Source organism: Moschus berezovskii, chromosome 17 (assembly GCF_049115385.1).
Source record: "Moschus berezovskii isolate FMDL1 chromosome 17, NW_MosBer_1.0, whole genome shotgun sequence".
Lineage (NCBI taxonomy): Eukaryota > Metazoa > Chordata > Mammalia > Artiodactyla > Moschidae > Moschus > Moschus berezovskii.
In genome coordinates this window covers 64923437-64946172 of record NC_142476.1, presented here as the reverse complement: position 1 = coordinate 64946172, position 22736 = coordinate 64923437, and the positions used below count along the sequence as shown (strand labels likewise).

The window sequence follows — 22736 nt, the reverse complement described above, 5'->3', positions numbered from 1 at the left end:
CACCTGGTAAGGGCAGCATCTTGTCTGCCTTACTCATTTCTGTATCTCTGGAGTCTACAGAAGTTCTTGGCATATAGAGAAGTGGAGTTAGTAAGTCTGTGGTAAATGAACGGAAAAGACAGTATATTCAATTTTCAAAGATCTTAAACTCTAGAGTGGAGAGAAACATGGCTGTAACGAAGAATAAGCAAGGGACTGTGAAATCTCCGGAGAAACTGAGAGATCAGGAAGGGCAAGTCTCAACCGTCAAGCCAGGAGTATTGAGGTTAGATATGTGCTTTGAGATGAAATTCTCTTACCATTCCCAAGTGAGGGGGTCCAGTGGGTCCCCCTCTGCATTTAGTGCAGAATCTAAAGAATTAAGCACATGGCAAAGAAGTTCTATTGGATAGCCAAAAGATTACAAGCGATCAGTAAACACTTGTTGACTAATTGCTTGTCACATCTCTGGAAATAATCAGATTGAGGACAGAGACCTGGTCCACCGCTTTGATAGGTATTCTTACTACTGAACCACATTTCCCAGCATGCATCAGACAGACTTAGAGAGGTTAAAGTTTTTTTTTTAATGGACTACAACTCCCGGCATGCTGGCGGAGCGGACTACACGCCCCGACAAGCCAGGGCAAAAACTATCAGGAGGCGGGGGGCGGGGCTGGTCTGGTCCCTTGAGCCGGTTTGACGGAAGAAGCGGCGCGGCAGCGGTGGCTGCGGCGGCGGCGGCGGCGGAGGATGGAGGCGGTGGTGTTCGTCTTCTCTCTCCTCGACTGTTGCGCGCTCATCTTCCTTTCGGTGTACTTCGTATCCTTGCCTGAGGCGGGCGGCGGCCGGCCTGGGGCCCTCAGCCCGAGGGGCCGGGCTGGGGTTGGGCCCTTGTGGGGGCCAGGGCAGGGTCGAGGGAAGTAGGGAGGTGGCCGGCGTCTGGCGCGGGTACCCTGGGCGCTGGCACGGCTGGCGGCGAGCCCGGGCGGGAGGAGGGCCCCGGTGGCCCCACTCCGCCCCTCACCTGGGGGTCCGAGCGGGCCTTACTCTCGAAGCGCGCGGGCCCGGTCTGCCCGCCGCCTCTCGCCCCCCGCGACGCCCGGACCCGCTCTGCCATGGGCCAGCACTGGCACTTGGCCTTTCCTTGTGGCCCTCGGGGGATAGGGTCGCGCGGTTTACTTCCTTTTTGGCCCTCAAGAGAGAAGGATCACGGTTTGTCTTGCAGCTGCCCTGGGCCCGGCCGTTCGCCTGATGCCCTGGCTCCGGAGAGCGAGGGCCCACGTCCCGGGGGCGGTCTCTCGTGGACGGTCCCGCGCTGAGCCAGGCGGAGGCGATTTGGCGCCTCTTGTCATTCTTTGGGCAACTCCCCCGCTGCCTGCCCTTTGTTCTCGCGGGTGTTGGAACTTGTAGCGAACCTTTCACATCCCGAAGTTGACTCATTTCCAAAAGCGGGTGAAGTGTTTCTTTCACGATGCGGTTTTGTAGGGAGTGCCGGGAACGGTTTGTTTAAAAAAACCAGCTATAGCTGATTATTTCGTTGCCCTTGTTGGTTGCCTATCTGTAAATTTCAGTATCTATACACGTGATTTAATTCTCCATCGTTTCTCAACTTTTAGTTTTCTCTGTCGATGCGTGTTTAAAACTTCCGTATTTTGTATAGCCGTTCGCGCTACAGTATTCAAATTGTATTTTCCAGGCTAATAAATGGTCGTTGAACTCCAGAAAGCGTGTGGGGCTACCACTTTGCTCTTGAGGAAGCTTCTAGTCTGAGTTGTCACCCAGTGATGTCACGCACAATCAAATTTTAAGTAATTAAATGTAAACTAAGAAAAAGCATGAGAAATTCTTCATTTTATTTTTTTCTCCTTGGAAATTATATGCGTCTCTTTCTGGCAGAATTAAACTGTTTGCCAGAGCGTTCTGGCATTAGGATGGTTGAACAGAGTATTTTTCAGTGTGGCTTTATAATTGATTATGGACTGGCAACGTGTCGAAGTGGGATGAGACAAAACTTGGAATCAAGACTCCTTGCTTAGCTAGTTATTTGCTGTGCACATTGTTTCACCTCTCTCAGCCTCAGTTTGTTTTTTTTAATGGGAAATGTTTACTTTCTAGACAGATAGGTGTGTGCACCGTAGTGGTGTGCTAAGCATCTAGCAGCACAGTGCCTGCCCCATGGCCGTGGCCAATGCTTAGTAAATGTTGCTCTGCCTTGTCCCCTCACCCCTCACTGAACAGCAGTTTTTGCTTTAACTGATGATTTCTGATGAGGAGAACCCTGACTTTTATTGGGCTTGGGGAACCTGAAAGTGCAGCATCCCTTAGGAAGCTTTTGGTGATCTACCGCTCCTGTGGCATAAGAAGCTGGAGCTTAAGTTCAGAGAAATAAAACTTGGATTTCTTTTGTTGCAGTTTGGAAAACTTGTCTTGATAATTTAAAATAACCTTGTCTAGGGAATTCCCTGGCAGTTCAGTGGTTTGAGCCCAGTGCTGTCACTGCTGGGGCCCTGGCTTCCATCCCTGATCCTGCAAGCCAGGCAGCACAGCAAAAAGAAAAAAAAAAAAAGCCTTATACAAATTTATGTATAAAGAAACATATTAGGTGGAGTTTTAGACTTAAACATTAAGATACATTTAGGATGTGTTTTGATGAAATTCAGCATATTGTATTTTTGAATAGTTGTACAAGCTTAATACTAGAGGCGAGAGGTAGAAAATCACCAGAGTATACATTTTGTAGGAATAAGAGTTTTCCTGGACTTTGAACCTAGAAGAAAACATGCAGAGAAGGAAAGGGGTGGATATTCAAAATTAGAGTCAAGAGCAAAGGTGCAGAGACGTGTTCATGGCATTTCTGGGTGATGGAGGAATAGGCCATCTGGAGCAAAAGGTTGATTTTTGGTGGCAGCCGAAGGTCAGGTTTGGAAGGCTGGATTAGATTCAGTTTCGGAGGGTTTGACTGTTAAGGAGAAGGGCTTTCACTTTTATCCTCTAGGCAATAGTGAGCCATTGACAATTTTTTGACTTAAACAAAGTGGTGTGTCATGAAGATAGTCTGCAGAGTAGGTTGAAAACAGGAAAGACTGGAAGGTAAGAAACCACTGGAGAAGGGGTTCATTTGGATCTGGAGTGGGGTGCTAATTGTGGGCAGGTGAAAGGAGGAATTAATGTGAGTGGCATAAGAAAGGATTGACAGAACCTGGTAACAATTGATTCTGAGATAATGAAACAATCCAGAAACAGCTTTCTGTATTTTGAGCTTGGACAAATAATGCTTATGTCATTGACAGAAATAAAACAAATTGGAGGTGGAACAGTTTGGGGAGATAGTGATGATTTTGATTTTAGCTATGTTGAGGTAATAGGGGGGACTATCCATATGGAAATGTATAGAATTTACTTGAAAGCATTTCTTTTTACCTATTTTATTGGACACTTTCAAACATAAAAGTAGAGTAGTGTAATAAATCCCATGTTTCTATTACTTCAGTGATTTTCAACATTTTGCCATTTCTTTCTCATTTTTCTCCCAACTATTGTGAGGAGACTGTGGGAGCATTTTAAAGTAAATACCACACATCGAGTGGAAGACTTTTCCTTTTTTGTCTGTCCCTCAGATTTTTATTTGTGTGTTTATACTTTGTATTAAGACCCATTTTTTCTGTAAGTCCAGTGTAATATCTGTTTACTGTGGGAAGTTTGGTAATAGGGAAAAGTATTGGGAAAACAAACTATCTGTAATCCAACTTTCAAAGCATAAACATTGCTAACCTACGACCATGCTGAATTTATAGTTTGTGTCCTATTTTTTTCATATCATAGTTTTCAGATATTTTATGGATATATCATAAATAAACACTTTTTCTACTATTGGGAATTAAGGTTTATAACATTTAAACTGTTTCTATGGGTCATATTTTCCATTTCTTGTAGCCACTCTTCGACACTTGAGGAATCCTGGTGGAATCTTCTGATATGGGTCACATTAGAATTGCATATAATAAGAGGATTACTTTGTGAAAATAACTTGTTGAAAGAACATAAATGAGAAAATTTAGGTGATAAATGAGCTTTAAGGAACTGAATCTTTTCAAGCCAAATCTAAATCTGCCTTGCAACTGGGGTTGCTTTCTGAAACTTAAATAGTTATTATAAAGGAAATCTAATAATTCCTTATCTTGATCATCAGATAATTACCTTGTCTGATTTAGAATGTGATTATATTAATGCTCGATCATGTTGCTCAAAATTAAATAAGGTAAGACATTTCTTTCCTCGTTTTTTGGCCTTGAAGACAGTTCTCCATTTTCTGTGCTAGAGATTATTATACATAGTCAGCATATGTGTATTTGGTATACACTGAGATGTTGGTGGAGCTCCTGTGCTTTGAATATTTTTTGATCATGAAAGCACACCAGAAGACTTAACTTGAAATTTTGTTTCTTTACTCTTTTTTCCTTGTCCCTTTGTTCATTACTCAGACTAGTAAAGGTTCATTATCAGGTAATTGTTTTTGTCTTGTGTGTGCAAACCCCCTCCTTCCTGCTCATGGGAAAGAGCTCAGTCTGTTTTTTGTTAAATGAAAGATGGCCTTCCTTTTGTGGCTCGATGAGAAATTAGTTGATTTGTTTTCAGACTGTTTTATCTTAATATATAATCAAAACTTCATATTGGCAATAAAACTTTGAATTTTCCAGCTTCTCTAAGTATGAGGAAACCAGTTGGTCCTGATTCATTTTATGAGATGAGTAGACAAAAGTTTTTTGGATATAAAAGTTCATATAAAGGCGACTTCTCTGGCGGTCCAGTGGTTAAGACTCTGTGCTGTGCAGAGCGGCCAAAGAAAAACTTCATAAAATATTTATATATACAATAAAATATTTTTATTGTATATAAAAATACAATGCTGAAAAAAAAATACACGTCTTGAGCAACACGTTTTGGCTTGACCTAAAAACTCTCATTGGTCTTTTCACATCTTCAGTCTACTTAGTTTCTCTGACCCACGAGGGAAATAGAGTTATACTTGAAAAGTTAGAATTTCTGGCAAGTTATATTCCTCCTTGCCTCTCTTTTCCTTCCCTTCCTTCTTTCCTTCCAATTTTCCAGAATATGGTTTAATACAATGATAGACTTAAATAAAAGATTTTGTTTTTCTGGTATGCTTTCAGAGTTCTTATTTTTCCTCAAGATATAATTGAAATATAACGTTTATTAGTTTCAGGCCTCCTCATCTTTATTTTTAATTTTTTTAGAATTTAAATTAAAATTAATTAATTAAAAAAAATTAAAGTCCTCCTGTGTGCCAGGCAGGGTCTTCCCCCTTTATAAAAAATTGAAGTATGGTTGAATAGTCCTCATCTTTAGAAGAATAATTTTTTACTGAGAGATAAATCCATCTCATATATGTATTTGTGTATGTGTGTTTCATATTTCTTGCTTACTCAGTATTTTCGGTGGATATTTTGTGGGCTTTCTTTTACAAAAATAAAAATTTAAATACAAAGTAAAGATTACCTGGATTCTTCTATTGAGAAAGTAACTCCTTCAATTTGAAGTTAAGTAGTTTTTTTTTTAAATGTTTGTTTTTGTGAAAGTTATACTTGCGCACAACTAAAGTCAGAGTATTAGAAAGCTCACAGTGAAAACAGCAGACCCTTCCTGACCCTTTAAAATCATATCTGTCATGCTTTTGAGGGGGCAACTGATTTCAACACTTGAACTGTTAATTTTTTTCTGATATGTACATCCATATTTCTCTATGTGCTTACAATGCTACTTCTTTTTTTTTTTTTCCACTCTACTGCATGGGTTGCAGGATATCAGTTCCCCTACCAGGAATTGAACCCAGGCAGTGAAAGCTCAGAATCCTAACCACTAGGCTGCCAGGGAACTCCCACTGCTTGATTTATCAATTTTATACATTATCTATTGACTTCTGAGTCAAAATGGTAGAGTTTGTTCTTAGGTACCAACTTCTAAACATCACTCCTGTTCTTCTATTTTTGTTTGCAGGTAAGTTCATATTTAATGTTTATATCATGATGTACTGTTATAATGTTTTTTATTGCTGAGCCTTATGGCAGACAATGATCATATTTTTCTTTCTAATTTTTTTTTTTTTTGGATAGCTTGTCTTTTCTGATAACATCTTTGAAGTCTTTCAGTACTATTTTCTACGTGGTTCAAACATAAAATAATCAGTTGTTTTTTTCCAGGTGACATTTCTCCTCAAGACCTGCATCCTCTTGCTATAGTCTGGAGCGGTTGCTCTTAGACCTTTTCACAGCTTCCATCTTGGGACTCCTGGTTGGATCTCCCGATTCTTGGAAATCATGTTTTCTTTTCTCTTGGCTTACTACCTCATTTTGCTGGAGTAGCTTCTTGAGATTTGGTACATGGGAATTAAATTTTTTGAAACCTTGCACGTTTTAAAATGTCTAATCCTTTCCCTTGATTGACAGTTTCTCTGAGTATAGAATTCTAGGTTAGAAAAGATTTCTTTTTTTTTCAGAGTTTGCTTGATCAATGTCTTTTTACTTCCAGTGTTGATCAAGTTGGGAAATCTGGTGCATTTTGATTTCTTGTCCTTTGGATGGGATCTCTCTCTCCTTTCCTCCCACCCCCACCTCCATCCTTTCCAGAAGCTTTAGAATCTTTTCTTTATCCTTGGTGTTTTTTATTTATTTATGGTAATCCTCGGTGTTTTGGAATTTTGCAGTGTACACTGCTGTGATTCATGAGGTTGCAAAGAGTCAGACACGACTGAGCGACTGAACTGAACTGAACTGACACCTTTATTTAGGCCTTTTCACTCTTTGTTTCATTCATTCATTGGGCTTCTGAGAGGTTCCTTCAGTCTGGTAAATTTTCTTATTTCTCTGATAATGTCTTCCCCATTTTCTCTCTTCTCTTTTAGCAACTTGGATTTGCTGGATGTTTGTCTGCTGGGTTGATCTGCCAATTCTTTTTTCTTATTCTTGTCCCTTTAGTTTTTTTTCTACCTTCTTGTAAGATTTGCTGTTTTATCTTCTGAATTTTCTAGTATGTATATAGTTTCAGTTCAGTTCAGTTCAGTCGCTCAGTCGTGTCCGACTCTTTGCGACCCCATGAATAGGTTGAACTTTTAATTTCTAAGAGCTTTTTGTTCTCTTGGTTCATACTTGACTCTGTCTTTCTGGGATATTGATTATAGTGGTTTTTGAAATTTCCTTCTGCTTCCTACATTATATCTGTTTTTTCCAAGTTCCTTTCTCTTTCTTTTTCCCCCTTATTTCATACCAAGGGCTTTCCTCAATTTCTGATATGTGGCTGTCTGGTCATACTTCATGGTAAAACACTAAAATACTCACTGGAAGCTCATTGGGTGGTCCAGGCCATTGACTGATAGGTGGACTTCACTGAGGGTGATTGGTTTCTGCCTTTTTTGGGGGTACCTGAAATGGCAGTTTTTGTGGGTGTTTTCTCTTGTGCCATTAAGGCACTCCAGAGAAGGATCCTCCAAACTCTTGCCTGGATGATAACAAGCCTCGAGCTAGCATTCTGAGAACAAGTTAGGGGAAGAACACATTGTTAATGAGGGAAGAGAACAGAGGACTTGGTTGAAAGTCAGTAAACCAAGTAAAATAAGGTCAAGTGTCTCTTCCTGAAACTTTTGTTTTAGGTTTTTGTTTATGTAAAACAAAGTGTAGCCCATAGTAAGAAGTTCAGTTTGAAAGCTACTGCTGCGTGGGTCTGATAACACGGAGGGGAGTAGTAGTAGTAACGTCAGCTAACATTTATTGACTGCTTACTTTGCATGTGGCTTATGTATGTTATTTGGTCTAATTCTCAATAACAACCTCTTGAGGTGTAAGTATTATTATCTCCATTTTAGGGATGAGGAAATCATGATTTAGAAAGGGTAGGTAACGTCCTAAAATTGCACAGCTAATAGGATAGAGCATGGGTTTTACTCCAGGTTTATTTGACTTTGCAGGTTACACATACTATGTGTATGTGTTAGTAGCTCAGTTGTGTAGCTCAGTTGTGTTCCACTCTTTGTGAGACCCCATGGACTGTAGCTCTCCAGGCTCTTCTGTCCTTGGAATTCTCCAGGCAAGAATACTGGAGTTGGTTGCCATTCTAGCATTATGTTAAATTGGTTACACTTTAAAAATAATTTACATATTAAAAAATGTCCTTGTTGATTGTAAATTAGGTTTAAGGCCCAGAAAATCCCTTCTTTATTTAAAGAAAAGCAGCCAAAAAAACTATCTGAGGGAAGAAATTCCTTGGTGGTCCTGTGGTTAGGACTCTGCACTTTTCACTGCCAAGGTGAGAGTTTAATTCCTGGTTGCAGAACTAAAATTCCACAAGCCTCCCAGCAGTGGGCCCCCAACCCCCACCCCCAAATGTATCTAAAATCTAAATGCAGGAGACCTGGGGCCAGTGAGTCTGAGTTTCTGTTATATTGATTGCCCTGGCACTATGTAGTTGTGTGACCTTGGGCAAGTTACTTAATCTCTTAAGAGTTTTATTTTCCTCCTTTCTGCAAGTTGGGAGTGCCAGTTTCTGGCTCCATAAATACTAGGTATTAACTTCCATTAAAAGAAAAGGCTGAAAAAAAAAACAAAAGAAGAAACATTTTCTACTCATAGGAGAGGAAGACTATTGGTGATTTGAGAGCCCGCCACAGCAGCTCTTGATACATGAGGACTAGAGTATTACACAATAAAGAGCATAGATAAGGGCATTGGGTGCTATAAAAGTAATAGTCTGCTGCTGCTGCTGCTGCTAAGTCAATTCAGTCGTGTCCGACTCTGTGTGACCCCATAGACGGCAGCCCACCAGGCTCCCCCGTCCCTGGGGTTCTCCAGGCAAGAACACTGGAGTGGGTTGCCATTTCCTTCTCCAATGTGTGAAAGTGAAAAGTGAAAGTGAAGTCGCTCAGTCATGTCTGACTCGTAGCGACCGCATGGACTGCAGCCTACCAGGCTCCTCCGTCCATGGGATTTTCTAGGCAAGAGTACTGGAGTGGCTTGCCATTGCCTTCTCCGGAAAGCAATAGTCTGGGATTCTTTTATCCTGGTTCTTTATCATATTTGTTCAACTTTGAGCTGATATTGTAAGCTGTTAAAGTACTTTTTTTTTTCTTTTTTTGTAAATGTGAGATTATTTTCCCCAGGGTTCTGGAGCTTGGAAATGTATAGATAGATATTCTGACTTGAAAGGCAGCATGAATGTGGATATAAACCATCCCAAATTAGAGTAAGAGATTTTAGCACAGATATTGGAATAGAGAGTAAATAATATTCTATTTTTTCTCTAATTGTCATTCATACCTGCTTAGTGAATGAATCTGAACCTATGCTTAGGATAAAATGTAATTAAAGTTTAAATGCATTATTTTTAAGCTGTGTCCTGATATTTTTGCATGGAGTAAGCAGTGATAGCAGTATGCAAATCTGGGACATCTGAGTCTAAAAATAATCTTGAAATACTAGCTTGAAAGATTTCTGTACTCCTTTGATTTAGCTTCAAGTAACATGTACATTGGAGAAGGAAATGGCAACCCACTCCAGTGTTCTTGCCTGGAGAATCCCAGGGACGGGGGAGCCTGGTGGGCTGCCGTCTATGGGGTCACACAGAGTCGGACACGACTGAGGTGACTTAGCAGCAGCAGCAGCAGCAGCAACATGTACATTTAGGAAGAACACAGCATGAGATGTGATAACTATGTTCTTCCCTTGCAGTGGGTAATTCCAGAATTGGTTGGCCATACTCTTGTCACTGTACTAATGCTCATATCATTGCACTGGTTCATCTTCCTTCTCAACTTGCCTGTTGCCGCCTGGAATATATATCGGTGAGTACTTTCTGTTTATTGTTTTGTTTAGAGAAAAAAATTTAAGATTTGACAGCTTTCTTTTCTCCAATAAAACATACGCTAGTCATAAATGATAGCAGAATGTGCCATTAAATCAGCATACATTTTTATTCACTTTGGTGTATTGGGCAAGTAGCAATTTGCATGGTTCAGTCTTGTAGTAAAACACAAATTTACATGTGTAAGTTAAAAAAATATCTAATGTTGCACTGTCTAAAGACTTGTGAGTTGTTTTTTCATTATCTACCTTTTTTTATGAATAATCAAAAATCTGAGAATATAAGGTCTTTATTATTTATATCTGCAGTTTTTAATTATAGTGTACATGCAATGCTGTGAGGAAAATTTCATTTTAAATCTTGCATGTTAGAAATGTAAAAATGTTAGCCAGATATTCATTTGGGCTACTAGGATTTGAGGGAGAATTTAAGATTTGTGGAACTCAGAGAGCCATTTGCATTTCTCAGAAGTCATAATTGAGAAACCTAATGGTGAGAAACCCAAGGTTGGACTAGAAGAAGCTTGGACATGAGAGAAGGAACATGCATGTTGTGCAGATGGTACAGTGTGAATGCCGAAGCTCAGATGCTTAAACTCACTGATGCTCTCAAATTATCCAGTTTTCTTACTTGTAAAAGGGATCATTGAGGAAGATTATCATTTGTAATACTGTGTACACGGTGGTATTCCTTAAATATGAAATGTTATATGTTATCAAGAACCCCATAGACTTCACAGTATGTTAAATGCAGTGTCTTCAAGATGTTTTAAATTTGAGTCTGAGTCTGTGGGAACACTGAATTGAATTCATCTGGTTTGGGGACTAGGTGTGTGCTTTCCATGCTCTTTATTTTCTGTATCGACTTTGTAGCCCTATTTTCCTCCCCGCACTGTAGTCATACCCCCATCACTATAAAAAGTACAGTTCTTGTTTTTCAAAACAGTATTATTTAATATTTAGATGTAAATTAAATTAAGTCTAAATAAAATTTATGTTTTAATTAAATCTGATCTTTTTTTTAAGAGTCATGTAAAGTTAGGCACTGCATTTGTGTCTGAACTATCGATTTATAGTCTTCATTGAAGAAGAGTTTTATTTTACCACAGTAGCATTTATTCTAAATCATTTCTGTCTTCTTGAAATTGGTCTTTTAAGGTAAGTACTGTTTATTTACCGTGCAGATTGAGACACATCTATTGATCAGCAGGAGCATCAAATATGAGGGTTCTATTCTGGGTTTCCCAGGTTGCACTAGTGGTAAAGAATCTGCCCATGCAGGAGACGTAAGAGATGCGGGTTCTATCCCTGGGTCAGAAAGATTCCCTGGAGTAGGAAATGGCAACCCACTGTAGCATTCTTACCTGGAGAATCCCATGGATAGAGGAACCTGGCAGGCTAGTCCATAGGGTCACAAAGAGTCGGTCATGACTGAGGCAGCTTAGCATGCATTCTGGATGTAGAATCTTTTTTTTTAGTGTCATTTGTGAAATGGGAATAATTATGTTTGACACTACTCTTCCTTACAAACACGTTGTGAAGGTGAAGGGAATTGCATTAAATAATTTAGAACTTTGAAGATTAAGAAGTTTCTAAGAACTTGATCAAGTTGGTTTGGTTTTTGTGGCTCCTTTCACTTGTCTCAAGGAAGACGGCTGTAGATATTACTGATGCAGTAGTTTTCTACAAAAAATGAGTAAAAGGGTCTTCAGTTCAGTTCAGTTGCTCAGTCGTGTCCGAATCTTTGCGACCCCATGAATCACAGCACGCCAGGCCTCCCTGTCCATCACCAACTCCCGGAGTTCACTCAAACTCATGTCCATTGATTCGGTGATGCCATCCAGCTATCTCATTCTCTATCGTCCCCGTCTCCTCCTACCCCCAATCCCTCCCAGCATCAGACTCTTTTCCAGTGAGTCAACTCGTCGCATGAGGTGGCCAAAGTATTGCAGTTTCAGCTTTAGCATCAGTCCTTCCAATGAACGCCCAGGATTGATCTCCTTTAGAATGGACTGGTTGGATCTCCTTGCAGTCCAAGGGACTCTCAAGAGTCTTCTCCAACACCACAGTTCAAAAGCATCAATTCTTCGGCGATCAGCTTTCTTCACAGTCCAACTCTCACATCCATACATGACCATGGGAAAAACCATAGCTTTGACTAGACGGACCTTGGTTGGCAAAGTAATGTCTCTGCTTTTTAATATGCTATCTAGGTTGGTCATAACTTTCCTTCCAAGGAGTAAGCGTCTTTTAATTTCCTGGCTGCAGTCAGCATCTGCAGAGATTTTGGAGCCCCCCAAAATAAAGTCTGACACTGTTTCCACTGTTTCCCCATCTATTTTCCATGAAGTGATGGGACCAGATGCCATGATCTTCGTTTTCTGAATGTTGAGCTTCAAGCTGAACTTTTCACTCTCCTCTTTCACTTTCATCAAGAGGCTTTTTAGTTCCTCTCCACTTTCTGCCATAAGGGTCTTAGTATATAAAATATCCTTCTCTAGAATATTAGTGGATTTGTTTCAGAGGGTAGAAGTTATACCAAAATTAATAGTATTATATCTTTCAAAGGAAAACTTAAATCATAACCTGTGATATCATTATAATACCCTGTCAATACATAGTCTGAATATAACTATGACTGATTCATTTTTAAAGTTTGATTAAAAAAAAGTTTGATTATTATTGGTTACTTATTTTTCAATGTTTATGCTGATGGTTTGATTTTCTTTCTAATGTATGTACATCCTTTAATTTATCAGGTACATTATGGTGCCAAGTGGTAACATGGGAGTATTTGATCCAACAGAAATACACAATCGAGGGCAGCTGAAGTCACACATGAAAGAAGCTATGATCAAACTTGGTTTCCACCTGCTCTGTTTCTTCATGTATCTTTACAGGTGAGTTTACAGTCCTCTTGGCATTTCCCCGGATGCCATGCCTGCTTTTGATGGGTGAGATATTACTATTCTATGAGATTTTATTCGGACATTGCAGAACTTTTGGGGGTTATGTGAATTTCTTGTGACTTATGTAGATTTTTTTTTTTTTATGTCATGTCATTGAATCAGCATTCTGTCTGACCTGCAGTAGAGTTACTCCATGTTATTAGTTACTCCAGCTATTGAGGCTGTCCACATGCTTAAAACTGTCTTTGCTGGAGAAGGAAATGGCAACCCACTCCAGTATTCTTGCCTGGGAAATCCCATGGACAGAGGAGTCTAGCAGGCTATAGTCCATGGGGTCACAAACAGTTAGACACAACTTAGTGACTAAAAGACAACAAAGATATCTATTTATACATTTATACTTATATAAATTTTTAGGCCTATGTGTATATGTGTATATATATATATGTCCACAATCCCTTTTTTTTTTAAAATTTTACAATTTAAAAAATCTGAGGGCAAACATGTTTTCTTATGATCCGTTTGGTTACCAAACCTGAGATGACCTGAATTTATTTGCTGGTGAAATAAAGACTGTTTATCCCCCCCAAAAAAAAACTGTCTTTGCTCTTCTTTTCCTGCCCTAGTGTCCAGTTATGAGGTCTTACTTCCTGTTTTAAGCATTTTTATATGTACTCCCAGAGACTTTCCCACTCATTGGTCTTCTGGGTGTCAGACCACTGACAGCAGTTCTCAACAACTTTTATCCATACTGGGCTGATCGTTCTTGGTGTTAGGGAATTTAGGTGTGATGGCCTTCTCTCCAAGATGCAAGTGGTCTGTTCTGATAAGATTGCATCAGTCTTCCAGTTAGATTGGAAATAAGAATTAATATGAAGGCTTAGCTGTCAGACACTGCAAGCCTTATGCTATCCTGTTTTAAAATTAAATTTATTACCTAAAGTTTTAGAGATAACATGCCACTTCTTTCTTTACACATTATAGACCCATAGGATAGACCAAAGAATAGAAAAAACTGTCATGCGTGTGTATGATTTGATAAAGTCTTTAAGAGGCTAGAAGTCAAGGCTTAACTTTTGTATCCAAGTGTAATTATATCATATTTGTTTTCCTGAGGTAAATTTTAATTTTCACATGGGCATAAGACTAGTAGGAAAAAACTTGTACTGAATTAAACTCCTGTCACTCAAAAGAGTCCTAATAATTAGAAATTGTACATAGATAAGAATTTTCTAAAAATTGCTGTTTTTTTCTGCAATAGCTTAGAGGTCAGAGCCATTTTAGCCTCTGCCTGAAAAAGCAGGCTTCCTAAAATTCTTTTGCTGTGCTGATTCCACCCACTAGCATAGATTAGGTTGAAATTAAGAGTTTAGATGGTTTCCTTTTTACTATTTAATTTGCTTTGCTGTATTTTAAAAAATAGGACCAAAAAAGTACACTAGTATCAGTTTCTGGTTCTCATACCCTATCTTATTGCTAATGTGTTTAATTTTTAATCCTAACATTAAAGATGCAAAGATCCTAGCATAAAGAATAAAGAGCAAAGACGTTTAATATTAAGAATACAATGATACATCTATTCTCATTTTTATTACTTTTAAAGTCAGACCATATGAAGGTATCATTACCATCATATATGTTCCTTTCTATTTGTCAGAGGCAAAAAGCAAGGTGGTTATCCTTTCTACATCCTCCTCTCCCCTCCAGGTTTTATGCTTTTAGAGAGTAAACTAGAGTGGATGCCTCCTGAGTCTTGATAACACGAGCTTCTGGAGACATCTAGGTGCAAAGCCAGTGCAGTTACACTTCCAGGTGTAAACATAGGATTAGGGATCAGTATCTTGCTTAGTAAATTCAAAGTCTTAGGATTTTAAAATTGACAAGACTTTCTTAGTTCTTAGCTATTGAATTTAAAGAGATGGGAAGATGGACTGAAGACTGGGGATTGGAAGAATCAGAAAGCAGTTGAGGGCAGCTTTAAGAAAGGGTCCTTTACAATGAAATAAAAGATAGGCAACCTATAAATCTGGTTTGACTGAGGAGCTGTATTCCTCACTGAATGCATCCTTTCTCTTTCTTTCCCCTTCCTTTCTTAGCTTATCATTTTTAGCAGTGGTGCTATTACTTTATTCCTTGGCATTTCCCTGTAGCCCAGGGGTTCAGGATGAAAGAGTAATCTCAGATGTTCTTGTAACACTCACTTTTCTCTTAGCTTTTGGTTGTTGTCTTTAAAAAGTGTGTATAATGCTGAATCACCGATTTCTAATGTAGGGATTTATGCTGCTCCTTCTATATCACCTGCCACTACTTGCATGGTGTGCTGCACCATGGCACCTTGTGGACACTTGGTGTTTGTTAAATAGAATTAAAGGGAGAAAATGCCCATCTTCTTTAGAGATTGGTGGAATCTACGCCTTTGGAGTTTGTTGGGTAGTAATCTGGTGGAAGCTACTACTTCCTCAAGGTGTGACTCGGGGCAAGTTTCTTACCATCTCTCTGCCTCAGTTTCTTCATCTGAAAATGAGATAATAATAGTATCTGCCTCATGGGATTAAGATACGGATTAAATGAGATAATGCACATAAATCACTTTGGTTTTTGCTGACCTCTGCTGCTAAGTCGCTTCAGTCGTGTCTGACTCTGTGCGACCCCATAGACGGAAGCCCACCAGGCTCCGCCGTCCCTGGGATTCTCCAGGCAAGAACACTGGAGTGGGTTGCCATTTCCTTCTCCAATGTGTGAAAGTGAAAAGTGAAAGTGAAGTCGCTCAGTGGTGTCCGACTCTTAGCGACCCCATGGACTGCAGCCCACCAGGCTTCTCTGTCCATGCGATTTTCTAGGCAAGAGTACTGGAGTGGCTTGCCATTGCCTTCTCCGTTGCTGACCTCTAGTAAACTCTAAAAAACACATTAAAAAATGTTACTACCATTAATTTGTGCTATGCAGTGCTTACTCTTAGTTTGGTTAAATTTGGACAACTAATCACTTTTAGCAGTAGTAATGTAAGGGTATTTCTGTGTTTTTTAGTCATTTGATCTCAGAGCAAGGCTGTTTCCTGTTAAAAATGATAGTCTTATTACTCTTGTTAAATGTGATGGTTTCAATGGTGTATTTATTGAGTGATCACCACATGTCAGACACTGCATTTGATACAAAGGAGCAGCACAGAATCTCTGTATCAAAGTTGGGACCCTGCTGATGGCAGTACGTGGGTGTCACCTGGAAAATGAAAGTGGACAGGGGCTGAGGCATGCAGAGGCCAAGGAGCTCTGGAGGGAGGCCATGGAGCTCTGGAAGAAGGCCCGGCCCCTGCCGGGGCTGAGAGGCCAGCTTCTCAGAGGAGGTGCCAAAGCCGGGGGGTCATGAAGCCTGAGAGGAATGTAGCTTGTGAGAGGAGGGGTTCCAGGAGTAGGAACAACATGTGTAGAGACCTCCATAGAGAATTAAAGATTTTTCCCTGGATATAGCCTGTTTTTCCTCAACTGTAGTCCAACGTTGGTTTTAGGTTATACTCCTCACCCTCGCCTGTACTCCAGGCTTCTTTCTTTCCTTCTGTCTTGAAACCTAAGAGCTTCTCGGTGCCCCAGTGTAGATCTTCTTCCCTTTAGGTATTGCTTTTTACCCAAATGAGTGTCCCCTGGTGAGGCAGGGATGAAGGTCTGTACAGAACAGATTCTGAGGAACATTTCCTAAGGAAACATTAGTAACATGAATTTCTTCTCTCCACAGTATGATTTTAGCTCTGATAAATGACTGAAGCTGGAGCAGCCGTGGTTGAAGTCAGCCTACACTACAGTGCACAGTTGAGGAGCCAGAGACTACTTAAGTCATCCTTAGAACCGTGGCCATAGCAGTATATTTTTTCCTCTTTGAACAAAAAATATTTTTGCTGTATTTTTACCATATAAAGTATTTAAAAAACATGAATTGAGTTTTTGTAGCTTTCTGGTTCTCAACTTTAGCCTGAACCCCCAACATGTGAAGGTGTGTTTCATCATCTGTATATGGAAGACAGTTATTTGTATGTAGGAAGAGGACTCATTCCAGCCTTGCATGCCAAAGAGTAAAGGACATGCTATAAACGGAAAGTGTAATAGATGAGCAAGGTGGCTCTTCAGGTCGAGTACAAAACCATACTGTTAGTCTGGGCAAAGGAAGAAAGAAACTAAACTACCCTTTTGCCTATATTGTGGCAGCTTCCTGTATTTCCCATGGTTTACAGATTTATGGGACTGTAAGCCAAATATCTTTTCATAAGAATGTTAACATAAAAATGACATTTCAAAAATATATATATTTCCTTGCTGAATTTGTGAAGCCTTATAAGCCATTACAGGTACAATGTAATTCCTGCCTATAGAAAGGGAAATAAGCCAATAAGCCAAAACAAATTTTATCAAGAGCTTTCATTTAAAAGCCACTGTCTCCACAATCACCCTCAGACTCATACACTCTTGCTGGATCTTGGTTTTGTGTTCTAATTGATCTAAGTATATTTGATCTCTGTAATATGTCTTTTAATGGGTTTGGAGAGGTGATTGGGTAGAAGATGCTCATCAGGTTAGATGCAGAGTAGCTGGTCATTCAATGTCAGTGAAATTGATCCTGTCGCCAGTTTGCTTGGTGCCTGACTGGTACTTCTGTCCTGCTGCACTGACCACTTTGTCCATGTCATGGACACAGCAATATCTAACCAAACTTGGTTCCTTGGAGTATTTGTCAATTCTTGCAGTTGTTGAGAGAAGTTAACTTTTTTGCAGTTGTTGAGAGAAGTTGTTTGAGAGAAGTTCTGTTTGCCAGGTGAAGTGAACCTAGCATTTTATTCTCAGTTTTCCTTTGTGTTTTGATGTCTCTTAGGCACTGCTATTTAGGCAAAACATGGCTGTGTTTTATGACAGAGTCCAAAGAGATTCTTCAGTCAGTGGAGGCAGAATTGGCTAGCCAGATAAGTTGTGTGGTTACCAAATATCAAATGTTGCATGTCTTTTCAGTCTTGGACTAGGCCTTGGCTTGGCAGAAGCCAGAGAGCCACTAAGCAAAACTCCCTTTATGGACAGACCCACATTTTGAGGATGGTGGTATGCCCTGGCCACACGTGAAAGGAAGGGTGAAATGGCTCTTTTGGTCTGCAAGTCTCAGAATTTGCTCCTTGGGGTTATCTTGTATTTCTTCCAGGCAAAGAGCCAAGGAACTGTAACATAGAAGTTAGTTTGTTAGCATCTCTCTTACCTTTTCTTTCTTAGGCACCTTCCTCTGTTTAAAAAAAAACTGTCACTTAACTCTGGCTGTATCCCTAACTTCCAGTGCCTCTAAATGTTCTGCTCAAGTTTTAAAGCAGTGAAGGTGTTGGAAAATTTAGAACTGAGAGATAAATAAGCTACTTCAGGAAGCTCAAGGGTAGTGGAGGACTGTTGAACAAAATGTTTTACCTTCTCATTCAAATATTCTTTTTAAAAAAATGCCAATATTCACAATGTTGTGTTTCATATCTATAGCATAGTGATTCCATTTTTATTTTATTCCATTATAGTTTATTACAAGGTATTGAATATATCAAGTATTCTTAGTAACAAAAATAGAAACTCCTTGTAGTTGAGAGCATCTGGCTGTCAGTTTGCATGTCATTGGGCACAGAGCAGAGGCTGAGCAGATCAGAAAGTTGCCTTGTTTACAACAAAAGACAGGAGCTCTCTTTACTTCTGAAACATTAACTGTGGTTAAAAGCAAAACCACCTTTCTTATATTGCTTGTCTATATCAAAGCCAGGAAAGGCGGGTAACTCTAGTTTTTTGTTTTTATTTTTGAGGGGCTTTTCTACAAATAATGAAAAGAGCACTGACTTTTAAGAGCTGTGGTTAAGATGCTAAAGATTAATTTTCTATGCTTTTATCTGATTGGAGAGTTGCAGAGGCCCTTAGAAATCGTTTGGTCTAACTTCCTCTTAAAGGTAGAGAGCAGAGCCCCGGGGGCTGCATCTGGAATCCTGCTGGTTAGTCTAGCGTTCTCTCTCTCGTGTCATTCCTCTTCCCTGTCTGTCTGTGAAGACAGTGCCCAGGGCCCAGCCAGTGAAGGCTGCAGTGGCGTGCTCCTGGGTGCAAAATACTTTTGTCTGTGTGTTCTGTCCTTTTCCTTCCCTCCCTTCAGTGGTAGCAGGTGCCCTTACTGATCATGGGACTCTCAGCTAAGAAAGCCAAGGAAGAAAGATCTAAGGTACAGCTTGGTTTTTCAAAGCCTGACAACCACCTTTTCATGCCACACAGAGGACAAAAGAATGATATTGTCCAAATCTGCTTCCCCACAGCTGAACTTTGAGAGATAAGAAAGCTCCCCAATGGAACTTTTTCTTCTGTGGCTCTCACCACTTTCTATCTGGTATTATGGTCATTTATATGCAATTCATCTCGCCTACTAGACTGTACACTCCTGGAGGGCAGAGTATATTCTTATTCATGTTTGTATCTTATTCCTATTGCTCCTGGAACCCAATACAGTGCCTTGCACACAGAAAAAATAAATGATTGTTGAATGAATGAATAAATCTGACATAGAAGAAGGGGGATGGACTTAGGAAGTAGACAGTTCTGGGTTCAGATTTTCAGGCCCTGCATCTTCCAGTTAAAGTTATTAACCTTCTCAAGCCTGTTTCCTCATGTGCAAAGTAAGATGATACTAATAAGAAAAAAAAGTAAATCTGATTGTGTTGTTCTATTGCTCTTTCAGCTTGAAGTCTTAACTGATGTCCTTTACGTCAGAGAAGTCAGAAGTAATGGAGCAACATAATCAAAGTCTACCGTCTGTTTTCGAGGCAGTCACATTATGGAATGTTCTAAGACATGCTAGGTTAGGAAAGGAAACAGCTGTATTTGGTGCACTTGAGACTTGTGAACTTTACTCACAAGTAATATTTTGTCAGTAATTGTGATAAGAATTATTATGTACTAGGTATAATTAATTATTCTCAAATGTAAATAAAATTGTTCTAATATATGGAAACAGGCAGCAAGACAGAGAAGGGAAATTTGAAATTCTATGCTTATTATCTAGATTGGTGCCACCTGAATGTATGTACTTTATGCCAAATTTATTATTTTGCAATGTAGTGTAACAAAGCTTGAAATATTCTTGGTGTAGTGACACTACAGTGAATAAGGTTGTTCAGAGAATGGGCTGTTATGCGTTTGTGAGAACTTGTCAGTGAAGCCTTTTGGTTTTAAGCCATATTTACCATGAAAATTCTAAAATAGTCAAACTGTTTTGCTCTAAATATAGTCTGAGGACTGAGGGTCATTCAGAGCCTTAGGGGTTAGCATTGTGAACTTCAGTAACCACAGTAATAATTACCTTTAGGACATAGATGTTAAAGGGATTGATCACTCGGTTGGTACTGAGCTCAAATTCTCTTCAGAATAAATTCTTTGATAAAAGCTGTTTTTGCTTTCAATTGCTTCCCTCTGAAGCTGTGTGAGGAAGAGTGAGTGGGTGGGTAGTCTAAATCAGCTAGCTGAGAGTTCAGAGGTTTGACTGTGGCTTCCCTCCTGTGTATTTGGTTTGCTGCTTCCACTTACGGAGCAATCTTGGTTTAATCTGTATTAGTTCCCATTCAACATTAGTGCCTAGTCAAAAAGTGAGTCAGCTTAACAAAAACTGAATTTGCTATTCTCCAGCAGAGCACCTTGTGTGTAGAGGTTGAGAGGACTAGTAAGGTGCCAAGTTACACCCTACTACATCATCTCTCTCCAGCCATCTCTCGTATTCTTGGTTCACTTTTAAACACCCTGCGTTTTATCAGTCCCCACTTTGTTACTGACCCAGGGGACATAGTTAATCTTAAATATGATATTCTAAGTACCACATACTCTTAGGGTAAGAGACTGGCACTTGAACAAGGAAGGAGCTTGAATCCTTCGTGTGTTTTCACAGTTCAGTTCAGTTGTTCAGTCGTGTCCGACTCTCCACGACCCCATGAATCACAGCACGCCAGGCCTCCCTGTCCATCACCAACTCCCGGAGTTCACTCAAACTCATGTCCACAGAGTCGGTGATGCCATCCAGCCATCTCATTCTCTGTCGTCCCCTTCTCCTCCCGCCCCCAACCTTTCCCAGCATCAGAGTCTTTTCCAGTGAGTCAGCTCGTCGCATGAGGTGGCCAAAGTATTGCAGTTTCAGCTTTAGCATCAGTCCTTCCAGTGAACACCCAGGATTGATAAGCTCAGTTCATTCAAATAACTCTGAAGGAAAGGATGTAACAGGAAATCAAGTTCTAGAGTCTGATCTTATCACTTGATCTGATCAGCAGCCTATGTCACAGACTGGATGCAAACCAGGTGAGGGTTGAACTCGACAGCCCAATGAAAAGCAAGTTTGGCTGCCACTGCATCTAATCTCTAAGACACCGGCAGGGCAAGGCTAGTCTTCTGGTGTAAGTCTACACAAAATACTAACTTTTGGGAAGATAGTAATAGGACTAGTCCACGTTAACTGGTAATTTTCTATTTTACCAAGTACAGTAATCAAACTTAAGGGCATTCTTCTTTTATCCACAACCTACTACCTTCCCTCCCTCACCCTATTTTGAAGCCAGTACCAGACATTACATATGTAACATTTTTATAAGATAAGGTTCTTAAAACACACAGTCCCAATATCATACATAAGTTGGTAACTACTTAGTACTAAATAGCCAATTGGTGCTCCGATTTGCCCCACTGGCTCAAGTTTTACAATTTGTTCACATCAGGATCCACCAAAGATCTGTACATTTCACTTGATTAGTCTCTCAATCTACTAAATTCCCTCTTTTTTCCTTTGCAATTTGTTGAAGAAATGGTTTCATTTGACATAGCAATCAAGTCATTTGTTGTGTAGAACTTGTAGTATTCTGGCTTTTGCTGACTGCTTCTTCTGCCATAAACTCTTTTAAAAACAAAAATCGTTTGTAATTTTACTATTTACATTCTCACCCATCACAATGCTGTCTTATAAGATACTGTTAGAGCATTTCTTAGGTAAGGGAACTAACTCTGACAGCTTAAGTACTTGTCTAAAGTGACATGCAAGTTACAGGATTTGTATTCAGGCCTGATGATTCCAAAACCACTACTTCTAACCACTACTTTATAAAGTAATTGAGATATTCATATTTACTGTGGCGGTTTTCTTCTATAAAACTTCATGAGCCTGTTTTATTAATTATATGGAGAAACATCTAGAATTTCAAAGGTGTCATTTTCTTCTATGAACTACACAGTTAATTAGAATCAGTCAAGTGTGCCCTTAAACGTGGTAGCTCAGATGGTAAAGCGTCTGACTACAATGTGGGAGACCTGGGTTCGATCCCTGGGTAGGGAAGATCCCCTGGAGAAGGAAATGGCACCCACTCCAGTATTCTTGCCTGGAAAATTCCATGGACTTAGTAGGCTGGTAGGCACCAGTCCATGGGGTCACAAAGAGTTGGACACGACTGAGCGAGTTCACTTTCACTATCTTTGACAAGTTTTAAGTCAATTTTTAATCCAGGGTTAAGTGGCCATCTACAGACCAAGAAGGTTTATATGACATAGTGGCTAAAAGCATAAGCTCAGGGGCACCTGGCTTTGAATCCCAGCTCTTTCATACCAGTTAATTTATTTAAACCTACTTCCCTCATTTATAAAATGGAAATTAGAATTTGCCCCATGAGGCTACCTTGACAATGAGAATTAAATGAGAATGAAAGGAGTGGCTCATCCACAGTGACTGGCCTAAAGTAAGCACCAAATACATTAGCCCAAAGGAATACCTGTTCTGTAATCATGTTACTTAATAACCAACTAGTGTATAGCGTTGTGGTTGAAAGTTGCTCAGCCGTGTCCGACTCTTTGCAACCCCGTGGACTATACATATACAGTCTATGGAATTCTCCAGGCAATTCTACTGGAGTGGGTAGCTGTTCCCTTCTCCAGGGGACCTTCTCAACCCACAGTCTATGGAATTCTCCAGG

The 22736-nt window shown here is 39.9% G+C and overlaps 1 protein-coding gene across 2 annotated transcripts; it reads left to right on the top strand.

The window, feature by feature from the left end:
• Positions 1-642: 642 nt before the first annotated feature.
• On the top strand, positions 643-16680 carry CNIH4 (cornichon family member 4). Of its 2 annotated transcripts, XM_055419813.2 has the most exons (5): positions 643-801; positions 4172-4240; positions 9717-9829; positions 12608-12748; positions 16487-16680. In XM_055419813.2, the coding sequence occupies exons 1-5, from the start codon at positions 733-735 to the stop codon at positions 16512-16514; spliced, it is 420 nt and encodes a 139-aa protein (XP_055275788.1). In that variant the 5' UTR covers positions 643-732; the 3' UTR covers positions 16515-16680. The 2 variants fall into 2 exon arrangements, with proteins under 2 accessions (XP_055275788.1, XP_088701659.1); XM_088845533.1 differs by lacking the exons at positions 643-801; positions 4172-4240 and adding an exon at positions 6201-6376.
• Positions 16681-22736: the final 6056 nt, after the last annotated feature.

Excerpts from the sequence above, each read along its gene's own strand:
- CNIH4 (XM_055419813.2), top strand. The coding sequence starts at position 733 with ATGGAGGCGGTGGTGTTCGTCTTCTCTCTCCTCGACTGTTGCGCGCTC. Across the intron at positions 802-4,171 it reads TCTTCCTTTCGGTGTACTTC|ATAATTACCTTGTCTGATTT; the intron begins GTATCCTTGCCT and ends CTTGATCATCAG. Across the intron at positions 9,830-12,607 it reads GCCGCCTGGAATATATATCG|GTACATTATGGTGCCAAGTG; the intron begins GTGAGTACTTTC and ends TTAATTTATCAG.